The sequence below is a fragment of the Ammospiza caudacuta genome, chromosome 8, assembly GCF_027887145.1.
Source record: "Ammospiza caudacuta isolate bAmmCau1 chromosome 8, bAmmCau1.pri, whole genome shotgun sequence".
Classification (NCBI taxonomy): Eukaryota; Metazoa; Chordata; class Aves; order Passeriformes; family Passerellidae; genus Ammospiza; species Ammospiza caudacuta.
The window spans coordinates 28,232,764-28,259,864 of record NC_080600.1 but is presented as its reverse complement, the minus strand read 5'-3'; the positions used below and the strand labels follow the sequence as shown (position 1 = coordinate 28,259,864).

General features: G+C 60.6%; 1 protein-coding gene across 2 annotated transcripts; it reads left to right on the top strand.

The window, feature by feature from the left end:
• Nucleotides 1-236: 236 nt before the first annotated feature.
• ASIC4 (acid sensing ion channel subunit family member 4) lies at nt 237-26,349 on the top strand. Of its 2 annotated transcripts, XM_058809667.1 has the most exons (10): nt 237-812; nt 23,225-23,369; nt 23,533-23,660; nt 23,751-23,910; nt 24,297-24,353; nt 24,449-24,602; nt 24,999-25,090; nt 25,402-25,481; nt 25,783-25,887; nt 26,167-26,349. In XM_058809667.1, the coding sequence occupies exons 1-10, from the start codon at nt 237-239 to the stop codon at nt 26,284-26,286; spliced, it is 1,617 nt and encodes a 538-aa protein (XP_058665650.1). In that variant the 3' UTR covers nt 26,287-26,349. The 2 variants fall into 2 exon arrangements, with proteins under 2 accessions (XP_058665650.1, XP_058665651.1); XM_058809668.1 differs by lacking the exon at nt 24,297-24,353.
• Nucleotides 26,350-27,101: the final 752 nt, after the last annotated feature.

The window sequence follows — 27,101 nt, the reverse complement described above, 5'->3', positions numbered from 1 at the left end:
TTTGTGCTGATAAGCGAAGGCACAAGGAGACGATCGACTAGTGAGACAAGAGGGAAGCGGCGGCTCGGAGCTGCTGAGAGGGGCTGCGCTTCCCTCCCGAGACGGCTCGGCCCTCCCGGTGCCGTGCTGGGGCTTGGGGGGGACCCGAACCCCCTCCCAGCGCCTGGCCGGGCTCTCGGCCGGTGCCTGTGCCAGGGGACAGCTCGCTGGCTGGGCACACCAGCTGCACGGGGCAGATGCCGATTGAGATCGTGTGTAAAATCAAATTTGCTGAAGAGGATGAGAAGCAGAAGGAGAAAGAAGAAGGGGACAAGGAGAGCCTGATCGAGGAGCCTGCCCGGCCCCGCTCCCGGGATCTGGCCACCTTTGCCAGCACCAGCACGCTGCATGGCTTGGGACACATCTGCCGGTCGGGACGGCTGGGCGTGCGCCAGACCCTCTGGGCATTTGCCTTCCTGGCCTCCCTCGCCTTCTTCCTCTACCAGGCGGCCAAGTCGGCGCTGCTCTACTTGGAGCACCCCCACGTCGTGGCCCTGGACGAGGAGGCCATCCGTGAGATGGTGTTCCCGGCCATCACCATCTGCAACATCAACCGCTACCGCCACTCGGCACTCACCGACGCCGACATCTTCCACTTGGCCAACATGACCGGGCTGCCCCCCAAGGACCGGGACGGTCACAAGGCCACGGACTTGCTCTACCCTGACCCCGACATGGCTGACATTGTCAACCGCACCGGCCACCAACTCGACGATATGCTCAAGAGCTGCAACTTCAGCGGCGAGAACTGCTCATCCCGCGATTTCACTGTGGTGAGTGCACACCTGGCTCAGCTTCCCTAGGGGCCCCTACCGGCACGGGGGGCACCCACCCGGCCGCGTCGCACCGGAGCGGGGCTCTCTGGCTCACTCCGGCTGCTGAAGTTTGCATCTCTCTCTGTTTGAGTTTCCCTCCAAGTTTCACATGGAGAGAGGGAGAGGATCCTCCGTGGGAGCTCTCAGCAGGGCTCTGCGCCACAGGACTGGGCTGTCGCAGGTCTGTCACTGAGGGGCTCACGGGCAGGAGCCGCGCTGGGTGAGCAGCAGGGTTCAGCGGTCCCCAGGGTGGGTGTGCGGCGGCCAGGGGGAAAGCTGTGGCACAGAGTCCTGCTCCAGCCTGCCCTTACCCCGGATCGAAGTGCTCTGACACGGGGTGCTTCACTCAGCGAGAGGGGCTGGAACAGGGGGGCAGGCTGAGACCCTTTGCACACAGGGGAACCCTCCTGCCTTTGCGGGATTAGCGCTGGGGTGTGTGTAAATGTGGGGACTGCAGGCTTTGCACACGCACGTGTGCACATGGCGAGCACAAACGCTCCGCTCTGGAGGCACGGCCACAGCCGGGCGAGCAGGGGATGCCCGGGGCTGCCCACTCGCTGCCCGGGACTGGCAGCACGGCCTCTTCCGAGCAGCGCCCAGCCTGCCCAGGCACAGACCCCCTGGCCGACCGCCGCCAGTGTGCAGCTCTCACCAATATTGAGCCTGGAATCATAAATCCCCGCTGTGGTTTGGGAAAATAAATGTGCTGAACGGGCGGAATACCTGATGGGACCCTTTTCAGACCTTAATGACTCTGGAAATGAGCCGCCTCTCTCCTACGGCTGCCAGGGGCTACTGCTCAGCTGGCTCCCGCCTTCTCAGGAGCTGCGCTGCCAGCCGGACCCGCTCGTTCCGGGGAGCGGGGTGGGATGCCATGGGCTGTGCAGGATCCTGGGGAAGAGAGGAGGCTCCGTGGGGCTGGAAATGGCTGATGCAGCATGTTCCGTTTCACTTCGTGCCCATCGGTACAAAGCCTGCTCAATGTGCAGAGTGATGCTGTCCCTGAGAAAGAGACTTTGCGGGGGGGGGCTGCCCTGTGCGGGGGTCTGGTGGTGGCAGGGGACACTGCAGTGGAGGGGGAAGAAGGAGCGGGGGACAGCGGGCGGGCAGCCCCACTCCTCCTCCTGGGGATTTGCTGGGCTCTGTGCCTGCTCCACGCCAGCTGCTGGAGTTTGCCGGGGAGCAGTGTGGTTCAGCAGCGCTTGGAGCAGGAAGCTCTGGTGCTGGACCGTCCTGCACGTGGCTTGGCCATGCTGACTCCAGCCCTGGGATCCTCCTGTAGGATCCTGCACAGCTTTGGTTTGCGGGGGAGGCAGCGAGCCCAGCCTTGTGCTGGGCAGAGGCGCAGTGTAGCAATGGGATTTGGTGTGTGCTGAGCCGCACTGTGATGTTGGCAGGGCAGAGCTCGGGTGGATGGAGCGGTGCAGGCTCCCCACAGCATGGACAGAGTGTGTGACGTGCTGAGCTGTGTGGCAGTGCAGGGTGACCACCAGGACAGTCACTGGGACCCAGTTTCTCAGCATGTGGCTGTGCAGGACCAGCTGGCCTGCCTGCCTCATCTGCTCACGAGAATGCCCTGGGGATGCCCAGGCAGCCAGGCTCTGGTGTGCTGGCACCCTGCACCGGAGCAGGTTTCAGGTGTAAGCATGGCCAGTTCCAGCTGATCCATGGGCTTATGGCCAAAGAAGGGGAGTATAGAGCTCCTAAAGCCTCCACCCACCCTGTCCACAGCTCAACATTTCTGGCCTTTGAGGCATCAGAGGCTGTCAGCAGAAAGGGGTGTACCTGTCACCTCTCACTTGCCTGCAGCAAAGGGGTGAATCTGGGGCAGGAGAGGCTGCAGACATGAGTGTGGGGTGAGATGGTGAAGATGTGATACAACTCTCTGCCACATAACATGTCCCAAAGCCTTGCCAACAGTGGGACCTGTCAAGGCATCATACCATTTGCAGCTGGAACCTTCTACTCCCATTCCCTAAGCCAAATCGGTCCCTTGTGCCTCCTGGGAATGACTGAAACACAACACAGGCTTCTTGGCAGGCGGGTTGAGTCCCAGCTGTGCTGTGTGGGCTTGGGTACTCCTGTGCCTCGTAGCTGTGGCCCCAGTGAAGGCTGCTCATGTGGTGGGGAGCTCCAAGCTTTGTTGGTCCCATTTCTGGGTCCCCATGTGAGCCTTCATGTTCAGAAAGCTTTTGTATCTGCTCTGTTGTGGGCGAGTGTGAGTCACAGCATGTCCTAGCAGTGATGGGGGGCTCCCAGACTGCAGCACATCCCAGCAGGGCAAATTGCTTGGGATCCCAGGGCACCGAGCCCACAGTGAGCAGCTTGTGTAGCAGAGGCTGTCCCCCTGATGACACTGGAGAAGGGAAGGAGCTTTCCCTGCAGCCATGCTTGCAGGAGTGCTGGAGTCTTTCCTTACCTCCTGGCACGAGGTGCACTTTGTCCAGAGGCTGGAAGTTTTTCAGCACGAGAGTGGCCAAGCTGTGGGGCTGCCGCTGACTGCCTGTCCAGGAGCAGGAGCAGTGCCAGGGCTGGAGCATGTCCCCTCACACTGCTGCTTGCAGCCCGTGCTCATGCAATAAATAACTCATGCGGATCCTTTAAGTAAGAGCCGTGAGTGCTAAATGATCTTCCCCTATTCAACGTCACAAATCCACATTCTTTATGGGACAGCAAATTAAGAAACTATCGGGAAAAAAAAAATCCCCAGCGTAAGCATCTTCCATGTAATAAAGCCCGACTGGGCTGTAAATCTCCCCAGCGGCAGGGACAACCCTGAGCCGCAGCGAGGCTCCCTGCAGCCCCGCTGACAAATGTGCCCCGTGCCGGCTGCTGGAGGGCCGTGCTGGAGCCTTGGAGAGCCTCTTGTGACCCACAGAGCCGTGCCCACCGTGCTGCACAGCCCCCAGGCCCTGCAGGGCTTGGGCACTGCCCGGTGCCCGCTCACACGCTGTGCCATGGGTGCCTTGGTGGGGAGCACTGCTGGCTGTGCAGTGCGGCTGCAGAGCTGAGGGTGCTGGTGCAGGAAATCCATGGTGCTCTTTACATGCCATTCACCAGCAGGCTGGGAAGTGTCCCCACGGGGCTGGGGCTGAGCTGCCATGGGTGGCTTGCATCCCCCTATCCTCCCTGCCTGGCACCCTGCTACAGCCACAGCCCGAGGCCAGCTCTGGCCACGTCAGGTGGCACTGAGGCAAGGGAGAGCCTTCCCGGCAGTGCTCTGGAGATGGGGTACAGCCAGATGGGGTGTGCAGGAGTCTGGGGGCTGTGGGAAGAAGCGCATGGAGGGGCCCCCTCAGCTGGCAGCAGCATCCCGCCTGTTTGCCGGCAGTGGCTGCAGCAGGAGCCTCCGCTCTCGCGGCCGGGAAGGAGCCCAGTGCCTTTCTCAAAACCTCATTCGTTGTCAAAAGCCTTTTGTTTGTGATGTGTGGCTGCCGAAGCCAGTTGTGCCGGGGCTGGAAGCTGGGGGGGAGCAGGGAGGTTGCTGAGAGCTGGCAGTGCCTCTCGGAGCTGGCAGCGGCCCCGGCGCTCCATGCTCGGCCTCCTGCCTGCCCGGGATTCGGGCTGTGAGAGGGATGTCCCCAGCGCCCCATGCAGACCCCAGAGGGGGAAGCCCTGTGCTGAGACGGGCAACATCCCCAGCTGCATTCCACATGCACACAGGAGATCCTGGGGCTGGGGGTGGGCGGGGGCAGCAGGCTGTCGCCTCCTCCAACAAGGCTCTCCCACTGTTCCTGACATGGGAACTCTCTGACCTTTCCACCAGAATCGTACTTAATAAATGTCACATTTTCAACCTATTTTTACTGGGTAAAAGCGATGGACTGATTGTTTTTCACCTGCCCTGCCCTGCCTGGTGCCTGCTCAGCCCCTGGCATTCAGCCACTCCATTTTCCCTGTACTCCTGTGCAGGGCTGTGCCCCCCACAGCTGCCCAGTGGGCTCCAGGTACTGCAGAAACTGCTCTGGCTGGGGCACAGAGTGGCTCTTGGGCCAGGCTGTGCCATACAGGTCCCAGCACAGCATCACCTCCTTTGGAGGGTGACACGGCTGTGACCCTGATGAGTGTCCTGCCATGCCTGGCAGGGACTGGCTGGGCTGGGGCTGGTGTTGTCAGTGCCCAGGAGAGACTGGAGCACCTCACAGATCCCATGCCCGTGAGCTGCTCAGCTGAGCCCATTTGTGCCCATCTGGGTCACAGCACTCCACTCACTGCATCCACATCCTGCAGTCCCAGCCCAGCTCCTGAACCAGCTACCCAGGGGCTCACAGCCCATCTGGAGCCCTCCATCCTCGCAGTCTGGCCACTGTGCCTGTGCATTTCCAGCCCTGTGTCCCGGGCAGTGCAGGCTGCTGTCCGGAGCAGCGCAGCGCCATCTCCGGCGTTGTTACACATGAGCCGCCTGGGCACGGCTCGAGGCGCTGTTTGTGCCAGAAAACGGGGGACTTTAATGCAATTCGTTGCCATTTAATTTTACACAATTCCTGCTGCTTAATCCGCTGAGAAATGCTAATTTATACAATTCACGTCTAAAAATAAATGTCAGTCCAGCAGCTCCCAGCAGCGGGTAGCTGCTCCCACCAGCCCCCACCGAAGTCTTCTGCAGGGACCCCAGTGTGGAGCCCACCTCGCTCCCTGCCAGCCATGCTGCTGCTCCTTGTTGTCCCAGGTGCTCGGGCTCTGGCAGCAAGCGTGTGGATTTGGGGATAATGGGATTTTGGGACACTGTGGTGGGAGAGCAAGGGGTTGGCTGCACCTAGGGATGTCACTGCAAGGTCCCTCATGACAGTGGGGAGGGGTGACAAGGGGACAAGCAGGCATCTTGGCAATCTCTCTTTCAGATGGTTGGGAAGATATTCTTGCTGGGGGGGTCATTAGGTGTCTTTGGGACCACTGCTTCCTCATGGATTCCCCCAATAAATCCGGGAACAGCCCCAAGGGCAGCTGCTCCCTGGGCTGTGGCTGTGGGTGGATGGAGCAAGAGGGGTGCCTGGTGCAAAGGCCTGGCATGCAGCCACCTGGGCTGCACATGAGGAATCCAGCAGTGGGTCAGGGCAGGTGCCACCTGGTCGCCAGGTACTAATTGGTCACAAAGTGCCGTTAATGAATGTGGGATGGGAGGCAAGCATGCACCCCTCCCGCCAGGGTAGTGGGAATGCATCATTAGGTGTCTGAGGAGGCTGGTCTGCAGGGGACAGCGAGGGGGCTGGATCATGGGGACAAGGGGATCCATGGCTGGGAAGAACCCATACTGAGCTCCCAGACCCCTGCCTCTTGCACTTGAGCATCTCCACACCCTGCTGCCCTCCACCCCTCTGCCACTGCCCCAGCCATCTCACACCCATTCCCTCCCCTTCCCCTCCCTTTGAGGAGCAAACCCCCGTGCCACCATCCCCCCCTGCCTCCATCCATGTGGGGTGGCACTGACACCAGCAGCAGCACTGCAGAGAGGGTGCCAGGGCAGTGGGGCGGGCATCAAGGGCCATGGTGGTGGGTGCCAGCTCCATGCAGGAGGGGGTGAGGCGGGGGAGCAGAGGGGTGCGGAGGCGACGCAGCGGGGGAGCAGAGATGCTGGAGGAGCCGACGGCTTTCCCACCGTCTCCCTGATTGAGATCGGATCACCGTGAGCATAAAAAAGCTCTCTTCATAATTATATTTAATGAATTGACTTTAAAAGCTCTTATGCTCTTATCTGGGTAATTTAATATCACACACTTAATAAGCCTGTCTGTGATACGGGGGGAGCCAGCGGCCAGGACGCCCGCGCCTGGTGTGTCTCCCCAGGGATGTGGGACGTGCCGTGAGGCTGGGCCCACGTGCCAGGCTGAGGGGAGGGGGGACACTGCTGGGGCCAGGGCACCCGTGGGGTGACTGTGGGGCACTGCTGGCTGCAGAGGGGGCTGGGCCCCTCGGATGGCTGTGAGAGGAATGGGAACAAGACAGCAGAGGGGATTGGCTCCAGGAGCTGGTGCTGGCTGGTGCCTGTGGGACCATGGGGCAGTGGGGACACAGGGCAGTGGGGCTGACAGGGGGGAGGTTGGCAGATGGGGCAGGGGGGTTCATGGGGTGCTGCATGGCTGGCTGGGCATGGGGCAGGGCTGGCTGGGTGCAGGTGCCCTGTTCCAGCGGTATGGTCGGATGCCATGTGGCCCCAGTGCTGAAGGGCATTGCTGTGGCTCTGTCCTTTCTGCCAGTGCCTGCTGTGGCAGGGGTCCCATGGACAGCACTGGGGACAGCCATGGGTCAGAGTGCACCACAGGCTCCAGTGCCATGATGCTGTTATATCCCTGTCTCCTTCTGGCTCCAGCCACCTGGGGTAGTCAGCTGGGATGTCATGGAGGTAAAGGAAGGCTTGTCACCACGGTCTCTGCAGCTCTGTCACTCCCCCCCGTACACCCCCGAGCTCCTAGAGTCCCAAAGGGGTGTGGGCTGCCTCCTGCAGGCCGGCATTGCTGCAGCCCCAGCAGGAGTCTCGGCACCCCCACCCCCTGGCCACCCCCCCACGATCCATCGCTGCGTGCAGGAGGCGCCTGCGGCGAGCCGGAGGGAAGGCTCTGCCATATGGAGCCGGGGGCCCTGGGGACTGCAGGAGCCTGGGGCTGGGACCTGTGGCCATGGGGGCAGCCCCCAGGATCCTGCACTCACTGGGCAGTGGGGTTGAAAGCCATGGCCAGACTTGTGCTCTCTGCATGTCAGAGTTAGAGCTGCTGTGAGCTGGTCTGTCCCCCCACCTGGCACCGTGTCCCCAGTCACCCTGCACCCTCAGGTCCCTGATTCCCAAGTGACAGAGGACAGAACAGCACCTCCCAGCATCCATGACTGTGCTGCCCCAGGGCAGGCGTAAGGGACAGGGTCACAAGGACAGGGTGAGTGATGTTGGCCCTTGGCCAGCCATCCCCAAGCTCTGGAGTGCCTGGCAGTGCCGGCTGCCATTCTGGCACTTGGTGCCAAGGCTGTGGGGCAGGGGAACAAGGACTCAGCTGCCACCTGGCCCTGCGAAGGCACCAGGGGACAGCCCCAGGCAGAGAGGGGATCCCAGCTCCTCCCTGGGGCATGGGGCAGCCTGCCGGGTCTCCCTCCATGAGGGAGTGTCTGGAGAAGGAGGTTTACGGAGCTGCACTAAGTGACGCAAATGGTTTGAAGCCCATAAAGAGAGACGGTTTTATGTAAGACGACTATATAAAGCTCTGCTGTTCTGCCATTGATGAGATATAGGCCTTTATTTATAGAAGGCAATGTTTGCGGTGCGAGTGCTGAAAGCCAGCCAGGGACCCGCAGATAGGGCGTAGAGTCATTTGACATGCAGCTGCTGTCGACACTGTTCACACATTAAAGAAAAAAATTAACAAGTTTGCAGCCAGTCAGGTGGAAAAAACAATAATTGTAGAAAAACGTATTTCCCCCTTTTTCCAATAACAAATAACTGGAACGCTGTTGGGGAGGCTTCAGCTCGCTTTCCCTCTGGGAAAGGATGGGCTGAGGCTCCAGTCAGGCTGTGGATGGAGTGGGCAGGGGGAGGCAGCAGGGTGGGATGAGAGCTCAGACAGGGGATGCTGCCACAGGGTGGATGTCCCTGCCTAGGCATTTTTATGTCCACGACTGGAATAACAGGGCCTGCAGGCAGGGATGAAGGCACCAACAACTCAACATGGCCATGTGTGTGCTGGGGGATGGGGGTGGGGGACACAAACACTGGGAGCTGAAGATGCTCACTACATGAGGGGCTGTGAACCAAACCCTGCTGGATTTTTCTGCCTGGCCCAGCACTGTCTCTCTCCACCTGTACACACAGGGATGCTCTGAGGTTGTTTCTTAGCCAGATGTGGCTGGGTTTTTACTGGAGAGCATGCAGCCAGTCCCTGTGGTCAGAGCGCCCTGCCAAATTCTGTTTCATGCACGAAAGGAGGAAAAAGTTCTCATGATTAATTGTGCAATAGAGGAAAACATGCATCTCTAACCTGCTCCTTGCCGGTTCCTGGCCTTTTCTCCCAGGCACTGCCCCAACACACAGCCAAGGGAGGGTGTGAGGACAGGAGGGTGCTGACACCTCTGCCCTGTCCTGCCCTGTCCTGACTCTGCCATGACCATGAAGGGTTCGAGCAGGGAGCAGGCAGGCTCCAGGTCATGTAGCTTCCCTGCAGCTCCCTGCACTGTTCTGTGAATGGCTGTCCCCTGCTCACATTGCAAAGCCTTCCCCCACCATGCCCTCTGCGCTGTGCCAGGCACAGGCTGGGCTCTGCCAGCCCCATCACCCACCATGCCACCATTGTGCCAGCAGAAGGCAGGAGGTGAGGGTGGAAAATGGCGCTGCTGGATTGGGTCAGGGGACTGGACCCATACCCTGATGCACTGGGCTCAGGGCTGCTGCATGTGCCCGCTCTGTCCCCAGGAGATGTCACTGGCTGCATGGCTGCTCCTCCCCTGCCACCCTCGTGAAGCCCCTCTGCAGATGCTCTCCAGATCACTTTGCTCATCTCTGGGCTCTCAGACAGAAGCTGAGCACACTCTGCACATGATGAGCATCAGCTGAGCTCAGCTGGGCTCAACAGGTTTTCTTCCAGCAGAACAAAAGGTTCTCACCTGATGGCAGCCTGGGGGAGGTGAGTGCAGGAGGAGCTGGGGGACAGGAAAGCTAGTGGCTGGAAGAACCTGTGTCCCAGTGGCATGGGGGTTGGGGACCCCTCCTTGTGTTGGAGAGCTGAGTCAGGCAGGGAGTAGGGTCTGAGGGACACCCTGGTCACTGCTGGCCACTTGCTCTTGGATGTGCAGGGCAGGAAGGGAGAGGAGGCACAGCCTTGTCAGAGCAGAGCCTCTGATTAATCACTAACTGCCGGCCCTCCAGCCAGCAGCTCATTAGCAGTTTAATTCCCAGTGCCCGGCATGCAGGAGGGCTGTGCAGCTCTGATTGAGCTGGATGCACTCATCTGGGCAGCTGCAATCAGTGTGACCCTCACTCTGGTCACAGTCACAATCAGTGGCCACATCCCCGTGTGCAGGGTGGGCTGGATAGCAGGTGCTGCAGGTACCACAGGTGCTGCAGGTGCTCTGGGTCCTCTGGCCAGGCAGGGGTGGAACACATCGGTGGCAGGGGCTGCAGAGAGCTTGTGAGCAGGGCCAGGGGCTGGAGATGTGCCTGTGTCTCACCCTGTATCCATCGATAGTCCGGCTGTGCCTGGAGTGTGGCGGTCCCTGCGGTGTCACGGGGCTGGGAGCAGCTGTCAGTGGTGTCAGCAGCCATGCAGAGGCACTGTGCTCAGCTGCACGAGGATATGTCATCAGCCTGTCATCTCTGGGGTCAGTGACACCCTGCACATCCCTGTACTGCCCCGTCCCTCTTCCACCTGCCTGTGCACCCACAGGGCAGCAAGGTGAGGGCTGTGGTCCCTGCCTGCATCCTGGCATTCCTGCCACCACTCCAGGGTCTTTTCTCCCCTGGATCTTCTTCCTCCCAGACCCCTTCACTGGTGGGATGGGGGATTCACCTGGGCCATGGGAGCAGCACAGGGGCAGGAGGGAGCTGAGTGTTCCAGGAAAGAGGCACTGTCTGTGGATGCTGCCTTTCTCTCATGGACCTTTAACTCCATCTGGTCATGCAGAGGTGGGCACTGCTGTGCCTTCCAGCTGCCTGGGGGTGTTTGCAGCTCAGCCTTATCCCTTTGCCCTCCAAAGCTTGCTGCGTCCTTCACTCCCAAGCTGCTGTCTCCACAATTTCTTCATAGCACAAGGAGTGCGGGAGAGACCACAGCACAGAGAAGCATTTCCATCTGTCTTCAATGCTCCAGTGGCTGGAGCAGGGCAGGGAAGGGGCCTGCAGGTGTCCCCACTGCAGTGGGGCAAGGAGGGCTAGGGTGCATGTGGGGGCAAGTCAGGGGCCATGCTGGCACTGTGACTCCTGCAGAGGAGGCAGGGCCAGCCCAGCATCTGGTGCTGCTGCCCCTGGGAAAGGCTGGGAGCAGCCTGCCTTCCTGAACAGCGCAGGACTGAGGGCACTATGCAAATCCAGCTGAGATTGATGCAAGTATTAATTATGTCCCATCAGCTCAGCACTTGCCCAGCAAGGCAGGGCTACAGGTCGTGCTGCAATTTGTGCAGGAAAGATGGATTTGCACTAGCAGTGTGTCCCCCATGCCTATCTCCCTGTCCACAGCCTGCTCCCACCACCCTGCTGTGACTGGTGTGCCATGCCAGGTCAGCCTGGCTCTCCCAGCCCCATGGCACTGCCTGGCTCAGGGGTGAAGTCGTCACTGAGCAGGAGGGGGAACAGTCTGAGGCAGGAGCAATGCAAGCGCTGTCAAGTAGTCTGCCATACCCAGCTCTGAGATCCCGCTAATTAGAGAGTGTCTGCAATTACATGTGCTAATTATGGGCAGGGGTTCACAGTAATTCCTGCCCTATTGGCATGACACTGGTCACACCAAGATGCATTGCTTCTCCATAAGGACAGGAGGAAGTAACCAGGCTGTTCAGCAGGCTCTCCTGGCCCAGGAAATGGTGTATTACCAGGCCTCCTGCCCATCCCCATCCCCATCCCCATCCCATTTCAGCCCATCCCATTCTATCCTGTACTGGGCATGGTACGGCATGTACAGTGCCATACATGGAGCCCTGCCTGCGTGGCCATGACAGCTGCTCTGTCCCCGAGCACCTGGCTGATCACATCTCAGTGGAGCTGCTTTTCAGAGGGAGTTTTTCAGGATCTGACCCCCCTGTGCTGCTGCGGCTGCTCTGACATCCTGTTTCCTTATCGCCTGACATGACCTTAATTAACTCCCTGTGCTGATAATGCTCTGGGCTTCTCCTCCAGGAGCTGTATCTCAGCATTGTGTCCTGTCTCATCCTCATATGGACCGCTGCAGAGACTGCACAGGCAGCCTGGAGCAAGGGGGGGAAAGAGTGTGTGGTGCAGGCAGGGCAGGGCAGGGCAGAGATACTGAGGTCACTGGGATGACATGGAGAGGATGCCCAGCGCTGGAGGCAGGGCACTGGTGCTGCAGAGAGACTTTCAGGGAGATGCTGACCTGCAGGAGATGGCTCTCATGGTGCAGAGGTGGGGGTCCTGGCAGGAGGCGGGCTGTGCTGATGCCCGGGGCAGGGTGGCAGAGGCAGTGGTGCCCATGGCAGCAGCATCCATCCCAGGTTCCAGAGGTGCTGTGCACCAGTGTGGAGGGATCCTGGCTCTCCTTGCTCTGCTGCAGGGGGCTTGGGGGGCTGAGCTGGCAGGACCCCCCACCCTGGCAGCTGCCTGACTGCCCGGCTGCTCCTCCACTGCCAGCCTTAGTGGACTGAAATGCCGGCATTGATGACTTGTAGCCACTTTATCTCCCGTACTTGGCAAATATTGGCAAAGAGGAGATGTTTCAATAGAGTGGTTTGCCGATGGGAATCTCGGTGTGTGATCCCACCAGCTCCATGCTGTACTCAGCTGCCTCTGAGGCAGCTGCTCACCAGGATTGAGCCTGGCATGGGCACAGTCTGGGGCCCATGGGGGGCTTCCAACACCTTTTCCCCACGGACTGGTGCCCAGCAGGGTGCTGTTCTGAGCTTACCTGTGTTGCAGATCACGTGTCACCCTCCAGCATAGGAGCGGGGCTCTGGAGTAAGGTCCCTGATCAGGGCTCCTCTCACCTGCAGGTAGCTTTGACCTGGCAGCAGCTGGGCCAATGCCATGAGCCCTGCAAAAAGCAAAATTGCAAAATGCTCTCAGACTCCTCCCAGCTTGCAGCCACACAACCCTCATCTTCACTCCTATTCCCCACAGCTCCTCGTCCCCAAAACTTTAGTCCAGCCTGTCTCAGGTGCTCAGCTCCCATCCCCAGGCCCACAGCCCAGGCAGCGATTAGGATGAAGGACCAGCTGTTCCTGAGGCATGAGTGAGCAGGGTGCATTTTGAGCCCTCTGTTCACGCTGCCTGCAGACACAATGGGAATTGTATTTTTCTGAAGCTGGCCATGCAATGGACACCTCAGGCATTATGGAAAGTGTGCACAGACATACCTGCTCCCAGCATGTGATGTATGGAATGCTGGGAGCAGCATACAGTCCTGGGAATGAGGCACTGGATCCAAGCAGAAGCAAGGGGAAATGGTCTGAAGAAAGGAGGTGGGAGCTGCCAGTGCTGCTCCCCTTTATGTGGGAGGCAAAGTGGTATAAAGAGGGGAGAAGGAGGTCCCCAGCTGCAGGGGCAGGTTGCCTGACCCCATTCCTGTCCCTGCTCCCACAGCAAGCCCTGGGAGCTGGGAGGAGCTGAAGAGGACAGCTGAGGAGCTCCTGCAGGTGCCAAGGACCAGCAAATGGGCAATGTGGCCCAAACACGCAGGAGAAGCAGATGCCTTGGGAGTCCTGACACACCCAGCCCGTCACCTCCATGGAGAGCGGACAATGGGGACAGAAGGACATGGGCTGCAGGGCTGTCCATCACCTCCATGGAGAGCAGACAATGGGGACAGAAGGACATGGGCTGCAGGGCTGTCCCTGCCTGCCAGCATCCGCAGCTCTTGCCCTTGCCGGCAGCCCCGAGGAGGGATCCCCTGTCAGTGCCCGGGTGCGGGGGCTCTCTCCATCAGCCCCTCTGCCCGGGAGCACCCAGGCTGGGGAAAGCCAACCCCTATCATGTTTGTTCCATTGATTTAGCGCCGCGGAGAGGGTTTAATCAGCCTTTAGCCTGCACGCTCCGGCATTAAGAACAAATCCATTAGCCACGAGATAACCACAAAGGGCTGTGCTGAGGCTGGATGAGGTCCCAGCGCCTTCAAGATGCAAATTGGCAATCAAAGATCAAAGCCGTGCAGCTCCCTAATCTCTGCTAAAAGGGCTCAGCTATTAAGGAGCCCTTTCCCACTGAGCTGTGATCACCCCACTTCACTAGGACTCCCTGTGTGCTGTCGGGTTGCACCATCATCCCCACTGGCCTCCTGGCCCTGGGGAGGAGGCTGCATCCAGGGCTCACTCAGGCTGTTTGCTTGCATGTTGTTTCCTTCAGTTCTGACATATTGGAGTCAAATTCGTGTTGTCAGAGAGAGCAAAGCCCACAGCAGTGTCGGGGGTCAGCGGCTGGAGGGGAGGAGAAAGGGAGGAGGTGGGGGTTTGGATGGGGCAGGGTGGTGGGAGAGCTGTGTGAGGCTGATGTGGTGCCTTCAGAGAAGGGGAGGATGCTGGCAGGTGGCTGCCCCTCCTTCTACTCGGGGATTTAGCCTGGTTCAGCCCCTGCCTGGTTGCACCAGGTGGCTTAGGGCAATCCCTGCTGGCCCCAGGGAAATCAGTGGTGGGGACTGTGGTCTGGGGGCAGGCAGGAGAGAGCAGCTGAGGGATCATGGCACAGCAGAGTGTTTTGGAGCCAAGTTCCTCTTTTGAGGGTATTCCTGCTCGTCCCATGTCACCCTGGAGTACAGGGGTGCATGAAGCCCTGGTTCCCATAGCCACCCTGCCAGCTTCTGGTGCTGAATTGAGGCTGCAGGATGCTGTCTGTCCCCCGCTGCCCACTAAGGCCATATTGCCTGTGGTGGCTGCCCCAGCAGCCCCACGAGTCCCAATCACTCCACACTGTGCAGGAGTGCCGCGAAGCTGCCGAGCTGACAGGAGCTGCAATGCCAGCACTGTCAGCAGATCTGTGGAAGCTCAGATGTGTGCTCTGCTCTGCATGGTCCAGCTCAGGGACCAGTATCCCCTGCATCCTGCTGAAATGGTCAGAGAGTGTGTGAGGCACCTTGCGACAGGTGGGCAGGGAGCCCAGCAGCCCCACCAGCAGGGAGCAGAGGGTCATGTCTGGCTGTCCTTTTGTTTGGGGACCCTCTCTACTGGCAACTGCTCCTTGAGGTGCTGCTCATCCCCCTCACAACAGCCCCCGGCAGGCAGCACAGCCCTGCGAGAGCAGCATGCAGTGAGGTGCTGGCACCTCCGCCAGGGTGACAATAAATCTTATCAGTGCAAACCCATCCGTAGGCAGGAGGATAACCCCCGTGACAACCCGGCAAGAGCAGAGCTTCATCTTCACCGTGTCAGTGCTGTGGATTTACAGATAAATGCCACGGCTGGAGGGACCCCCTCCCCCCCCGCCTAACCCTGCCCTGAGGCTGCGGGAGCTGCCAGGTCCAGGCCGGTGTGTCCCAGGGACAGTGGCCATGGTGTGCGTGGTGGGAAGAGCGGATCTGGTCTGGGACACGGCAGGGGGATACCTGGATGGGTGAGGGTGGAGGGAAGGGCACATGCAGAACAAGATGGCGTTGCCCTGGCTGCTGTCCTGGCCCTAGGGTGCTCTACACGCACTGTCCCATGGAGCCCTGCATCCTTCATGAGCCCAGGGGGCCTTGGGCATCATGCTGGTTGGCCCACCGGAGCTCAGTGATTGGGAAACGTGTGACTGAATGTGCGACACTGGCAGCGTGTCCCCGAGGCCGTGTGACAGCGCCTGGCGCGAGCAGCATGCTTTGTGGGCGCAGGCTGTGTGCCCATCCCCGCGTGGGCTCCCCCCGCTCCGGCCGGGCTCCGGGGGGTGCGGCGGTGCCAGGAGCGCGGGCTGCTGAGCGGGGCGGCAGGCGGCATCCCTGCCCCGGGCCCCGCTCCTCGGCTCAGCTCCCCCATCTCCCGGCAGCCTTGGGAGCAGTAATGAGATGGAGCAGCAGAAGGACGGCGAGATAAGGCTGCCTGCGCTGCCCCAGCAGATTAAACGCTGGGATTAAGCAGGCGGTGCCAGCTCTGCTGCCTTTTTATCTCGCTGCTTCTCCCCTCTTATTCTCCCGCAGTCGATAGAGAACGGTCTCCGAGCTGTCAGCAAAGGAAATTGCTTGTTAACCCTTTGGGGACGGGCGGCAGAGCTCCCTGTACGGCTGCTTTCAAAGAGAAGCGGTCCCCGGGGGATGCGCTGCCCGGGAGCCAAGGGGGACGCGGGGCCACATCCCCGCAGGGCCCCGCATGCGAAGGACAGCAAGACAGGGCCGGGGATGCCCAGGATCTGCAGCCAAAAGCCACCAGCGCCCAACCAGCACCATGCAGAGGCACTGGGGCTCCTGCGAGGTGACAACAGCCGAAGAACAGAGGCTGCCTAAACTCCACAAAGGAGCCCCGGGGACATTGCATACCCCGCTTTCCGGTATCCTTGATGTTCCCTGCTTCCTCCAGCCCGCAAGACGTGTGGGCTCAGTGCTACATCTCTGTGAAACCACAGGGCTGGGGATCCTTCTCTGGTCCTGAGGACAAGTGGCACGGGCCAGCTGTGTCTGCACAGTACCGTGCGTGGTGCTGGATCTCCTCCAAGTGCCAAGGGGAGCCCGCTACCCAAACCCATCATTATTGCCGTCTATGTATGTGAGTGTTTTGTTGGGTTTGCAGCAGGGGGCCTGAGCTGCAGCCCATTCCAGCGCTTATCCCTAGCGTGCTGTGCTGTGTGCCCGGGAGCGGCGTGCCCGGCGTGGGGGTGTCTGAGGGTGGGAAGCCGGCTGGAGAGCGCCGGAGGGTGCACAGAGGGATGGCAGGATTGCTGCTCAGCACACTCCAAATCAGCACACTCCAAATCCAAGCTAGGGAGTGTCTTGGCAGTTTGACAAACTCGTTGTGGCATTTTGGGGGTGCAGCTTTGGTGCAGTCTTTCCCGTGGGGACCCTGAGCTCCTCCTGAAGCAGGAGGTAGAAACATCATTCAGAAACCTTCTGCAGCTCCAGCACCCCACTCGTACTACGGGGGAGACCAGGGTAGGTGGGCAGCATGCTCAGCAACTCAGAGGGGTTTTCTGGCTGCCAACAGGATGAACTGGACTTCCCCAGCCCCTGCCCCCTCATTTCACTGCTCCTGCCCGCCCTCCTCCTCATATCCCTGCCCTGCACTGCAGCATGTCTTGGCCACTGTCACTTCATCTTCTGCAATTCCCTTGGCGTTGGCTCCTTCACCTGCCCAGGTGTCACTTTTGGTGGATTCTTACAATGAAAACAAGCTGTATGAAAGCACAAGCTGCCGAGAAATCTGCAGGGAGCAGGTTACCCCTGGCTGGGGCAGCAGTCCGGAATGGCGTGGGATGCTGCCCCATGGCTGCTGTGGAATGAGAGGCAGAGCTGTGTGCGAGCCCTGGGCAGGCAGGCTGCTGTGGAATGAGGGGCAGAGCTGTGTGCGAGCCCTGGGCAGGCAGGGCTGAGGAGCTGGAGCTGAAGCTGTGCTGGGCAGCCGGGCTGTGCAGGCAGGCAGAGGCTGAATCAGGAGAGGAAACCAGAAGCGATTGGCACGTGAAGGCTGGCAGGCTGGAGACTGCGAGGGGATAGGATTGCTGTTTATAAATACATCAAGGGAGTAAACACAAGGGAGGAAAGAGAGCTATTTAAGCTAAGGGACAATGCTGGCATGAGAACAAATGGTAAAAACTGGCCGTGAATAAATTTAGGTTGGAAATGAGTGAGATTCTGGGACAAATTCCCCCCAGGAGCAGCAGGAGTAGAAAGCACAACCACATGATGGCACTTTCCCCTGCTACAACAGGCTGTCATGTGTGTGCAGTGTGCTGCCATGTCTGTGCAGTGAAGTCAAGAGATGAAGAGCTGGGGTCCCCAGCTACTCCCCTCTGTGTCACAGCCACCCTGGCTCCATGTGGCATAAACAGCACAGCTCCCTGCAGCTTCTGGCTTGGCCAGAGCAGGACTCCTGAGGCAATGGTTTGCAGGGAAGGGTCTTTCTCTGGCACATGAATTTGGGCATGCTGTCACAGGTGCTGATCCTGAAAGCTGGATGGTGCCAACGTCCCCCTGCTTTAACAGCCACTGGCAGTAGTGGGCAGATATTCTGGGAGGGTGTCCTTGCCCATGTGCACCCCTCTGCCTTGCATTGCATCCCTACTCTCCTAAGCCACCAGGAGCAGGATGCCCTGGTCTAGATCCTACCTGTTCCTGAGGACATGGGTTACACACTGTCCCTGAGGCAGCAGCCTGGTTGTGACATGCTTGCCCTGCCCAGTGCTGGGGCTGGGGTGTCTCCCCCTGCTCTGGCTGGCCAGCAGCACAGCCTGCAGCACAGCTGAGATATTGGTATTCCAGCAGCGAGCCTGCTTGGCATGAAAGGGGCTCTGCCAGCCCCACACGCCCACAGCTCCACTGCTGGCTCAGGCCTAGCCAAGGGGACTCAGCTGGCAAGGGCTGTTCTGTAGCACAGAGAGAGGCACAGCTGCAGTGGCAGAGGGGTCCTGGCCTTTCTGGGATATGCCTGCAGCAGCCTCTGGCCCCCTTGCCCCACACTGTTTTCCCTCTTCCTTTGGAGGTAGATCAGGGAGCTGCAGGAGATATTCCAGAGCTTAGTTCTTCACAGGACAGGGGAAACAAAAAGCTTTAAACCATCACTTGTGTGTGCTGTGCCTAAGGTGCCCTGCTCTGTTTGGGCTGAGGATGCAGAGCCTGGTGCCCCATGGAGGCAGCAGCCCCAGAGCCCATGTGCAGGGCTGTGTGTCCTGCAGGAGGCATCCCAGCAGCTCCGTGTGGGGCAGGGGCTGCACTGAGGGGCTGCTAGTGTGGGAGATGGTTGTGCTACTGCCAGAGCTGGGGTCGAGCCAAACTGGCACCGTTCCCCAAATCCTCCTGGGAGCGGGGAAAGGAAATGGTGCGACCATGCATGAGAAGGGACGTTTGCAGTGGCAAAAACATCCCACTGGCTCAGAAAATTGCTGCAGAATCGGGCTTGAAATGAGTTGAAATTGCTGAATCCAAGCGGATCTCATATCCCGGGCAGTTGTAATGCTGGCGTCAGCGCTGCGGCTTCCCTCCCGGGGCACCCAGGCGGGGCTGGCTGTGCTGTGCGGGGGGAGCAGGCTGGTGGGGATGGGGGCTGCCTCGGGGGGGGCCTCTGGCATGGGGAGGGGCTCCAGCAGAGCTGGGATGGCCACAGTGTGAGGCAGGGGCAGAGCAGGAGGCAGGGTGCCTGGGTGTGCCATTGCCCCAGCTCTACCAGTGTCATCCCATTTTGGCCCCAGTTCCTGTGCCATGTGTCCTGTCCAGGAACATCCCTGTGCTCCAGCTGCCTGCACTCATGCAGGAAAAAGCACTTCAGGTTTTGGAGGCTGCTTTCCTTTGTGTCACAGCCTTGCCCATGCTAATTTGCTCTCTGGGCTCAAGTACCTGGACATGCCCCTCAAGGTTACCCCTGGGCTAGCATCCCCACCAAATCCAGGTGGGGAGCACTCTGGTGTCCCCCCATTCCTGTCTCCATCCCCACTAGGCCCCAATGATGACTGTTCTCAGGGGTGCTTCTATGCTGGGGTGATTGCTCCTGTGTGATGTGCCCATGCCCAGGGCCTGCCCGTCAGCTGCATGTCCCAGTGGGAATGTGAGAACAGGGCTGGCTGTCCCCGTGAGGATGTGGGAGCAGGGCTGGCTGTCCCCGTGGGGATGTGGGAGCAGGGCTGGGTGGCCCAGGCACACAGCAGCAGGCCCCGCTGGCACCACACATGTTGCAGCTCGTTCCCCTTGCATGAAAACATTTGGCTGGAAGCTTAGTGCAGCCTCTTGTCTCCTCAGAGCAATCAGGATTTGTCACTGCCTGCAATGTTTAACGTCGTCTTCCAGAGGCTAAATACCATGGGGAGCCGTGTAAGCCGTGGAAATACCTGCACGAGCTGGGATCAGCCCGAGGCTGGCACAATGGGCTGGCAGCACTGGGGATGGGGGACTGGGAATGCCTGATGTTGGTCCTTGTGCCCCCAGTGCTCACGGGTGGGCTGCCGTGAGCCAGGATGAGGATGCTGGCAGTCAGCATCTTGCTCCCAAAAGGCTCCCCACAGCAAGGGGGCTGGGAGGCAAGTCTTGGGAGCATGGGGGGCACTTGGGGGCCCCCAGAATTGTGTGGATTGGGGAAGAAGATGCCGGGGGCCCCAGCAATAACTGACTGGGATCTGCCTGCCGAGGCGCAGGCAGCTATTTCTGTCAAGGTCAGCGTGTCTCCATGGGAGAGAGAAGAAAATGAGGAATCATGTCAAGAAATTACCTCCCTAATGGGGTCTCCCCTGCATGTGAGCATGGTGTGGGGATGCTGGCATGCACTGGCTGGGCAAGGAGACCAGCATGTAACATGGGAACCCTGTGTCTCTGGCCCTAAGACTGCAACACGCAGAGCTGGGTGCCCAAGGGCCCGTATCTCAGTTGCTATCCTTGGCTGGACATGTGCACTTCAGTCCTGCAAGGTATTTTTCTGGGTCAGCTGCGGGAAGAAAATTCTGTTCCTGGTACAGGCAGGCTCTCCTCTGCTCTTCTTCCTCCTCCTCCTCATGCGCTCCCTGTTATCTAATTGGATTTGTCATGCTGGAAAGGCAAAGCCCTTCAGGACTGCGCTGTGCTCTCGCCAGTATGATTTCACAGCTGGCCTCAGTACCCCAGTAGCCGACAAGTGAGTAACTCAGCTGGACGCCATGGGCACCCCTGCTCCTCACCCTCCCCGACAGCTGCGCCCACCTGCCTGGAACACGGCCACCACCACAGCTGGACCTGGGCCTCCAATCCTGCCCAACACTGGTCCCTGTCCCTAAGATCTGTCCCCATATGCCCCAGCCTCTGCATCCCATCCCCATCCCTCACCCCCTCCAGGGTGATTGCCATGCCGCCCGGAGATGTCTGAACTGACACGAGATGGAAGCGTTCACAGAAATGACATTTTCTCCAGCCTGGAGAGCTTATCCTCCGTTTAAAGAAAACTAATATAGAAGCTGCCCTGGTGTGCCGTGGCTGATGGTATCAGGCTGGCAGCCGCCGGCGCTCACAGCCGCGATAAATCTCAGAGAAGAGCCGAGCCGGCTGCAGCCGCCCCACAGCGAGGGGCTGAGCCGTGTCCTGGCGCTGCTGCGGTGATACAGCGCTTGAGGGGACAGCTCAGGGCGGGTACCGCAGGGTCCCGAGCGTGCAGGGAGCGGAGCGTCCGCGCCGGGGATGGTGCCAGCGCTGGACTGGGCGGCGGGTGTACAGCAGGACCCGGAGAGCTCAGCGGCCGCCCGGTGCGGCTCAGGGGCTGCCCTGGGGCTGGGCCGGGCCGGGCCCGGGGGTGGCGTGGGCGCGGGGCCGCGGAGCGCGGGGCGCTGCTGCCCCCTGCCGGGCAGCGCCCGCCGAGCACCTGGCACCGCGGGCACGGCCTGTGTGGGACGGCGGGCACGGCCTGCGAGGGACAGCGGGCACGGCCTGCGAGGGACGGCAGGCACGGCCTGTGAGGGACAGCGGGCGCGGCCTGCGAGGGACGGCAGGCACGGCCTGTGAGGGACAGCGGGCGCGGCCTGCGAGGGATGGCATGGGCGGCCCTGCTGCCCTTGGGTGCTGCCCGCTGCCTCCGCTCACCCCCCTCGGTGCCTGTCCTGCTTCTGACCGGCCTGAAGTCCTCCTGCACCTGTAACCAAGCTGCCAGATGGGATCCTGGCCGTGTCCCCATCGTGGCTATAGTTACGTGCTGCTCAGGCATCAAGGCCTGTGGCAGGGATGGTGCTGGGGAGTCACTGCTGAGGTCATCAGGAGTTCCCTTTGTTCCAATCTCTTCTGCTACCACTGGCCTTTTTCTGCCGTGATGCTGCTCTTGATTGGGCCCAGTAGCCCTGACTTCTCCTGGAGCTGTGGAGCATGAGGGACACCCCCTCCCCATGCCAGCCCACGCCGGGTGAGCGCTGAAGGTGGGTGCCTAGAAGCAGCAGCAGCAGGAGATGAGAGGCTGAGGAGAGTACAGTGCTGAGCTTTGAAGGCAGCTGACAGGCTGTCGGGGCGCTGCCAGCCACGCTGACAGCTGGGTACAGACACCCACCCCCCCTCCCCGCCACTGCTGCGCTCTGATCACAGCCTCCCATCACTTCAAAGCACCCGCCAGGCGCAGGTGGGCTGTCGTGCAGCCTCCTACCCCATGGTTCCGCTCCTCCTGACCCACAGTCTCGCTTCTCCCGCCCCACCTGGCCCAGATGCACTGAGGACCCCAGCTTCAGAGACAGGGAGACCAAGGTACAAGGTAGACAAGGTCCCAAGCAGAACTCGCAGCAGGTGATGGCCTCCCAGTGCTGTCACTGTCCTGCCTCCATGGGGCAGAGTACCCAGCTGCTGAGCAGACACAACTGGGAACCCTTGAGGTCCAGACAATATTTTGTGGTGACACTGAAATGCATGGCAAGGGACAAGGAGGAAGAGCTGAAGCATGACATTCCTAGGCACAGGGTTCACACAGTGTGCCTGAGACAGGTCATTGCTATCCAGAGATGCCCACCATGCTGGGACACTGGGGGCTGCCAGTTCAGCTTGCCTGGGGTAAGACAACACACACCCCTGTCCCGACCCAGCTTGAGAAGGAATTTTCCATTCCTGAATGCAGGTTGGGGAAAGGCGTGTTTGCAGCAACCCCCTCCTCTCCCTCCCCTCACCCATCACCGAAGCAGCTCAGGAAGGCGCCTGCCTTGTTCATCTCCAGGAAGGTGCAGAGCAAAAGCCTCCCAGGAGGGAGAGATCCCTGGAGGGGAGCAGGGACCCTGGACAGCTTCAGGGGCAGTCTGCAGCCCACTTTCCACCCTCAGAGGAGCCACCCTGAATGCAGCCATGCCGCTGCCCCTTGCCTGCTGCCAGGACGGGGAAGTTCTGACACGACCCCAGGACAGCAGCGCGCCCCAGCTCGTTGTCGGCATCCTGCGAGCCACCCGGATCCCCGGGCTGCACTACATGTGTACCCGGCCCCAGTCCCGCCTGCGCCGCCTGCTCTGGAGCCTGGCCTTCCTGGCCTCCGCCGGGCTGCTGGCTACCGGCGCCGCCGACCGCTTGCACCACCTGCTCTCGCGGCCCGTGCACACCCGCGCACGCCTCGCCTGGGCACCCCAGCTCCGCTTCCCGGCTGTCACCCTCTGCAACCCCAACCGGGCACGCTTCCTGCACCTCACCAAGCCCGACCTCTACTCGGTGGGAGAGTGGCTGGGGCTGGCCCGGGAGAACCACTCGCTGGTGCCCGAGATGCTGGCCGTGCTGGGGGAGGACCAGCGTGCCTGGCTGACGCGTCTGGCCAACTACTCGCGCTTCCTGCCACCCCGCCGCTCCGAGCGCACCATGCAGAGCTTCTTTCACCGCCTGGGCCACCAGATCGAGGACATGCTGGTGGAGTGTCGCTTTCAGGGAGAGCGCTGTGGGCCCCAGCACTTCACTCCCGTGAGTTCCCTGCTGGAAGGTGCAGGACAGCTGGGCTGCCCCATGGGTACTGGGAATGATGCTTCACCCCCCGTCCTGCCAGGGTGGAGGAGTGGTATAGTAGGAAGTCAGGCTGTGATGAGCCTTTCCAAAGGTCATGAAAGACTGTACCTTCCTTCCATCACCTCCATGGAATCAAAAAGGAGTTTCTGGACCTCATCCTGCTTGCAGAATACTCGACCAGATCCCTGCCTGCTCCCTTACCACTGCTCTCTCCATCCCCAGGTCTACACACGCTATGGGAAGTGCTACACCTTCAATGGGGATCGGAGGAATCCACGTGTGACCCGCCAGGGTGGCATGGGCAACGGGCTGGAGATCATGCTGGACATCCAGCAGGAAGAGTACCTGCCCATCTGGAGAGAGACCAGTAAGTGGGGCTATGGCTCAGGCAGGGCACAGGTGATGGGTGCAAGGATGCAGGTTGCTGAGCAAGCAGAGCACCCTGTGAGGGGACTACGGATGAAGCAGGGCATCAGAGGGGTGCAGGTGCTGGGTCAGTGCAGGCATGCAGCACCTCTGTACTCGCATAGATGAGACATCATTTGAAGCTGGCATCCGGGTCCAGATCCACAGCCAGGACGAGCCACCCTATATCCATCAGCTGGGCTTTGGTGTCTCGCCTGGCTTCCAGACCTTTGTGTCCTGCCAGGAGCAGCGGGTAAGGCGGGATGCCCCACAGCCCCGGGGTAGTGCCTGCTGGCACTCAGCCCAGCACAGCCCTGTAGCAATGCCCTTCTCACCCTAACAGCTCACCTACCTGCCACAGCCATGGGGGAACTGCCGGGCCAGCATGCAGGGGGAGCAGCTGCTGCCCGGCTATGACACATACAGCATCGCTGCCTGCCGCCTCCAGTGTGAGAAGGAGGCCGTGGTGCAGAGCTGCCACTGCCGCATGGTCCATATGCCAGGTGAGGGGTGTGCATGATGGTGTGAGGGGTGCCCCACTGCCCCAACAGTCCTGCTGGGGTTGCTCCAACTCCCTGCAGTCTGCACCCAAAGATCACCTCTGTACCCAAGGATTCCCCTGGCCCCATCTCTCTCTACCCAGGGACCACCCCATCCTCTCCACATGCTGGCTCAGCCCCTGTCCTACCCTCCTTACACCACAGGTCAGCACCTTCCCTGTTTGCCTTGTACCTGGGCCACATCTTCCTCAACTAACCTGCACCCAAGGGTCACTCCTCCCCATCCTCTTTGCACCCTGCCCTCTGCACTACCTCCAAGGGAGTGAGTTAAGAGTGGGGGGGCAGAATCTGACTGGACTCCCCCCCTCCCAACCACTGCTTCTCCACAGGCAATGAGTCCATCTGCTCCCCTAATGTGTACATCGAGTGTGCTGACCACACACTGGGTAGGTGAGGCAGTGGGTGGGCATCTAGGGGCTGGCTGAGTGCCCCAGGGAGGTGGCTGGAGATTGTGCCTGTGCCAATGGGTGTCTGCCCCCAGATGCAGCAGTGGAGGACAGCCAGGAGCGCTGCAGCTGCCCCACACCGTGCAACCTGACACGCTATGGCAAGGAGATCTCCATGGTCCGCATCCCCAACAAGGGCTCAGCGCGCTACCTTGCCCGCAAGTACAACAAGAACGAGACCTACATTCGGTGAGTTGCCAGCACTGGGGTATTCCAGGGGAATGGGCAGGGGGCTGGGGACCCTGGGAACTTCCACTCCACTCCTGGCAGCATGCAGAGAGAGGGTCCTGGCATACTTGGTTGCTGCAGCATCCTCTGTGCGCGGGTGTTTTCACTAGAGCTTCTTCCCAACTTTTCCAATCTTCCCAGCCCTCCTGCCAGCACCTGCCCACCCCACTGTCTCTCCTGGCCTGGGACATGCCCCATCCATGTCCCCACTGCACCAGCCCAAATATTCATGAGGGCCATGGGAGCATCTGGGAGCACCTGAGAGCTGGAGGGCTGGGGGACATGGGAGGTTTGTGGGAAGTGATGAAGGAGGGTCCAGATCAGCCCTTTTTGCTCAGCACAATGGTGTCCCCACAGGGAGAACTTCCTGGTGCTGGACATCTTCTTTGAGGCGCTCAACTACGAAGCCATTGAGCAGAAGAAAGCCTATGACCTTGCTGGGCTTCTCGGTGACTCCCCTCCCCTTCCTCTGGGGCCCTAAGGCGCGGAGCTCTGGGTCCCAGCCCTGGGAAGATGAGGGTCTGGAGGGGAAGAGATCACACAGAGCAGCAGCCAGACACAGGGTGGCTGAAGGGTGGAACACTGCTGACTGTCCCCTATCCTGCATGTTCCCCATGCCCTTGATCCTGCTGACCCTGCCCCCATGACTGCTCTGTACCCCACAATCTGGCAGCCTTGGCTCTGCCCTGCTGGCCCACCCCAGGCTTCCAGTGGGCTGCACAGCATCTCCTGATGACGATCTTCCCATCCTCCTCCCCAGGGGACATCGGGGGGCAGATGGGCCTGTTCATCGGTGCCAGCATCCTCACCATCTTGGAGATCCTGGACTACATCTATGAGGTGTGTTAGCCTTCAGGGATGTGTCTCAGCAGTGGGTACAGAGACACGCTTCCTGGGAAGGGCGTAAAACATGTTGCCACCCCAGAGGGCTGTAGCAGCCCCCAAATTAGGGAACACCTGGAGGAAGGCAGTGGGAGGAGAATGGGTCCCTCTGCATTCCTCAGTGACCCAAGGACAGGGAGGGTGGTGTGCCAAGGTACTGTCCCACTATCCCTGGGTGAGAGAGGAGCAGGCAGCAGTTCTGTGTAGACAGGGTGCTACCTGTGTGCAGGTCTAGGTCTGACCCCCCATCTACACCCAGGTGATCCGAGATAAGGTGAGCCGGGTCCTGCGCCGCTCCAAGCCACCTCTGAAGAAGCCCTCGGGCAGCATCGCCACACTGGGATTGGAGGAGATGAAGGACCAGGTACCCCTGCAGGGCTGGGCTGTCTGGAGGTTGTGAGAACAGGGCCTGGCCATGTGTCTGCCCCCACTCCTTGGGGAGGGCACATCATCCCAAGATCGAGGGTCTGTGTGGCTCTGTATTTGGTGCCTTTAGGCTGCAGAGTCAGAACAGTCCCAGGGGGGCAGGGAGCTGGGTGTCCCCTGGGGAGCTCCTGCGGACAGGCTGTGATGGGTGGGAGGACTAGGGAGGTGGCAGGATGCATGGAATCTGTGCCCATCCTACTGCCCGCCTTCCCCACAGAGCCCCTGTGAGACAATGGGTCGGCACGTGGAGGGCGCCTACAACGCGGGCATCCTGCCCAACCACCACCACCGCCACCACTACCCTCACCAGGGAGTCTTCGAGGACTTCGCCTGCTAGGCAAGATTGGGTTTGGGGGGCAGCCACCTGTCACCCCCCTCCCCAGCGTTATGGAGAGGGACCGTGGCACTGGGTGCGGTGGGCACAGGCCCCTGCCTCCCCCACCCCACTGCCAGGACCAGCCACACCGTTCACCCCCAGTTGATGCCACTGGAGCTGCCTCAGCCCCGGCACTGGAGCAGCCCCCTGGCCCTTTTGCCTGTCCCCTCTGCTTGCCCCTAGCACGTGGGCTCAGCCCAGTTTCAAGCACACAGCGTGGAGGGCGATGGGCATGCCAGGGGGGTTTGGGGGAGCAGCAGGTGTGGGCCAGAGAGGCCCTGGTGCTGCAGCGCATGAAGGGGGAAGCTGAGGTTCCTGTGAGCCCCTCCAAGCCTTCCCTTGCTGACCCCTCCTGGGTGGTGGTCTCTGCCCTGCATGGTTTTCCCTAGGAGAGAGACGTGCCTGGAACAGCTTCCCTCTGCCTGGGAACCACCTCCTTCCCTTCCTGCTGCAGGGCAGGGCAGCATTGCAGGGCACCCCTCTGAGCAGCATGGCCCCCATGGCCAGCCCAGGGACACCCCAACTGCAGCCACACCTGCATGGCACCACCCTGACCCCTGGCACCACCACCACCACTGTGACACTCCCCTAAACATCTGCCCACCCTTGCCCAACCTCATGCAGTCTCTCAGGGCTGCAGCCCCACCATCACTGTTCCCAGCCAGACCCCTGCACTGTGACTCCCCCTGCCACTCCAGTGTTGGCCCCCAATAATCCTCAGTCATTTCAGCACTGCAAACCTACTGCCTCCCCCATCTCCTGCCCCAATCTGTTGT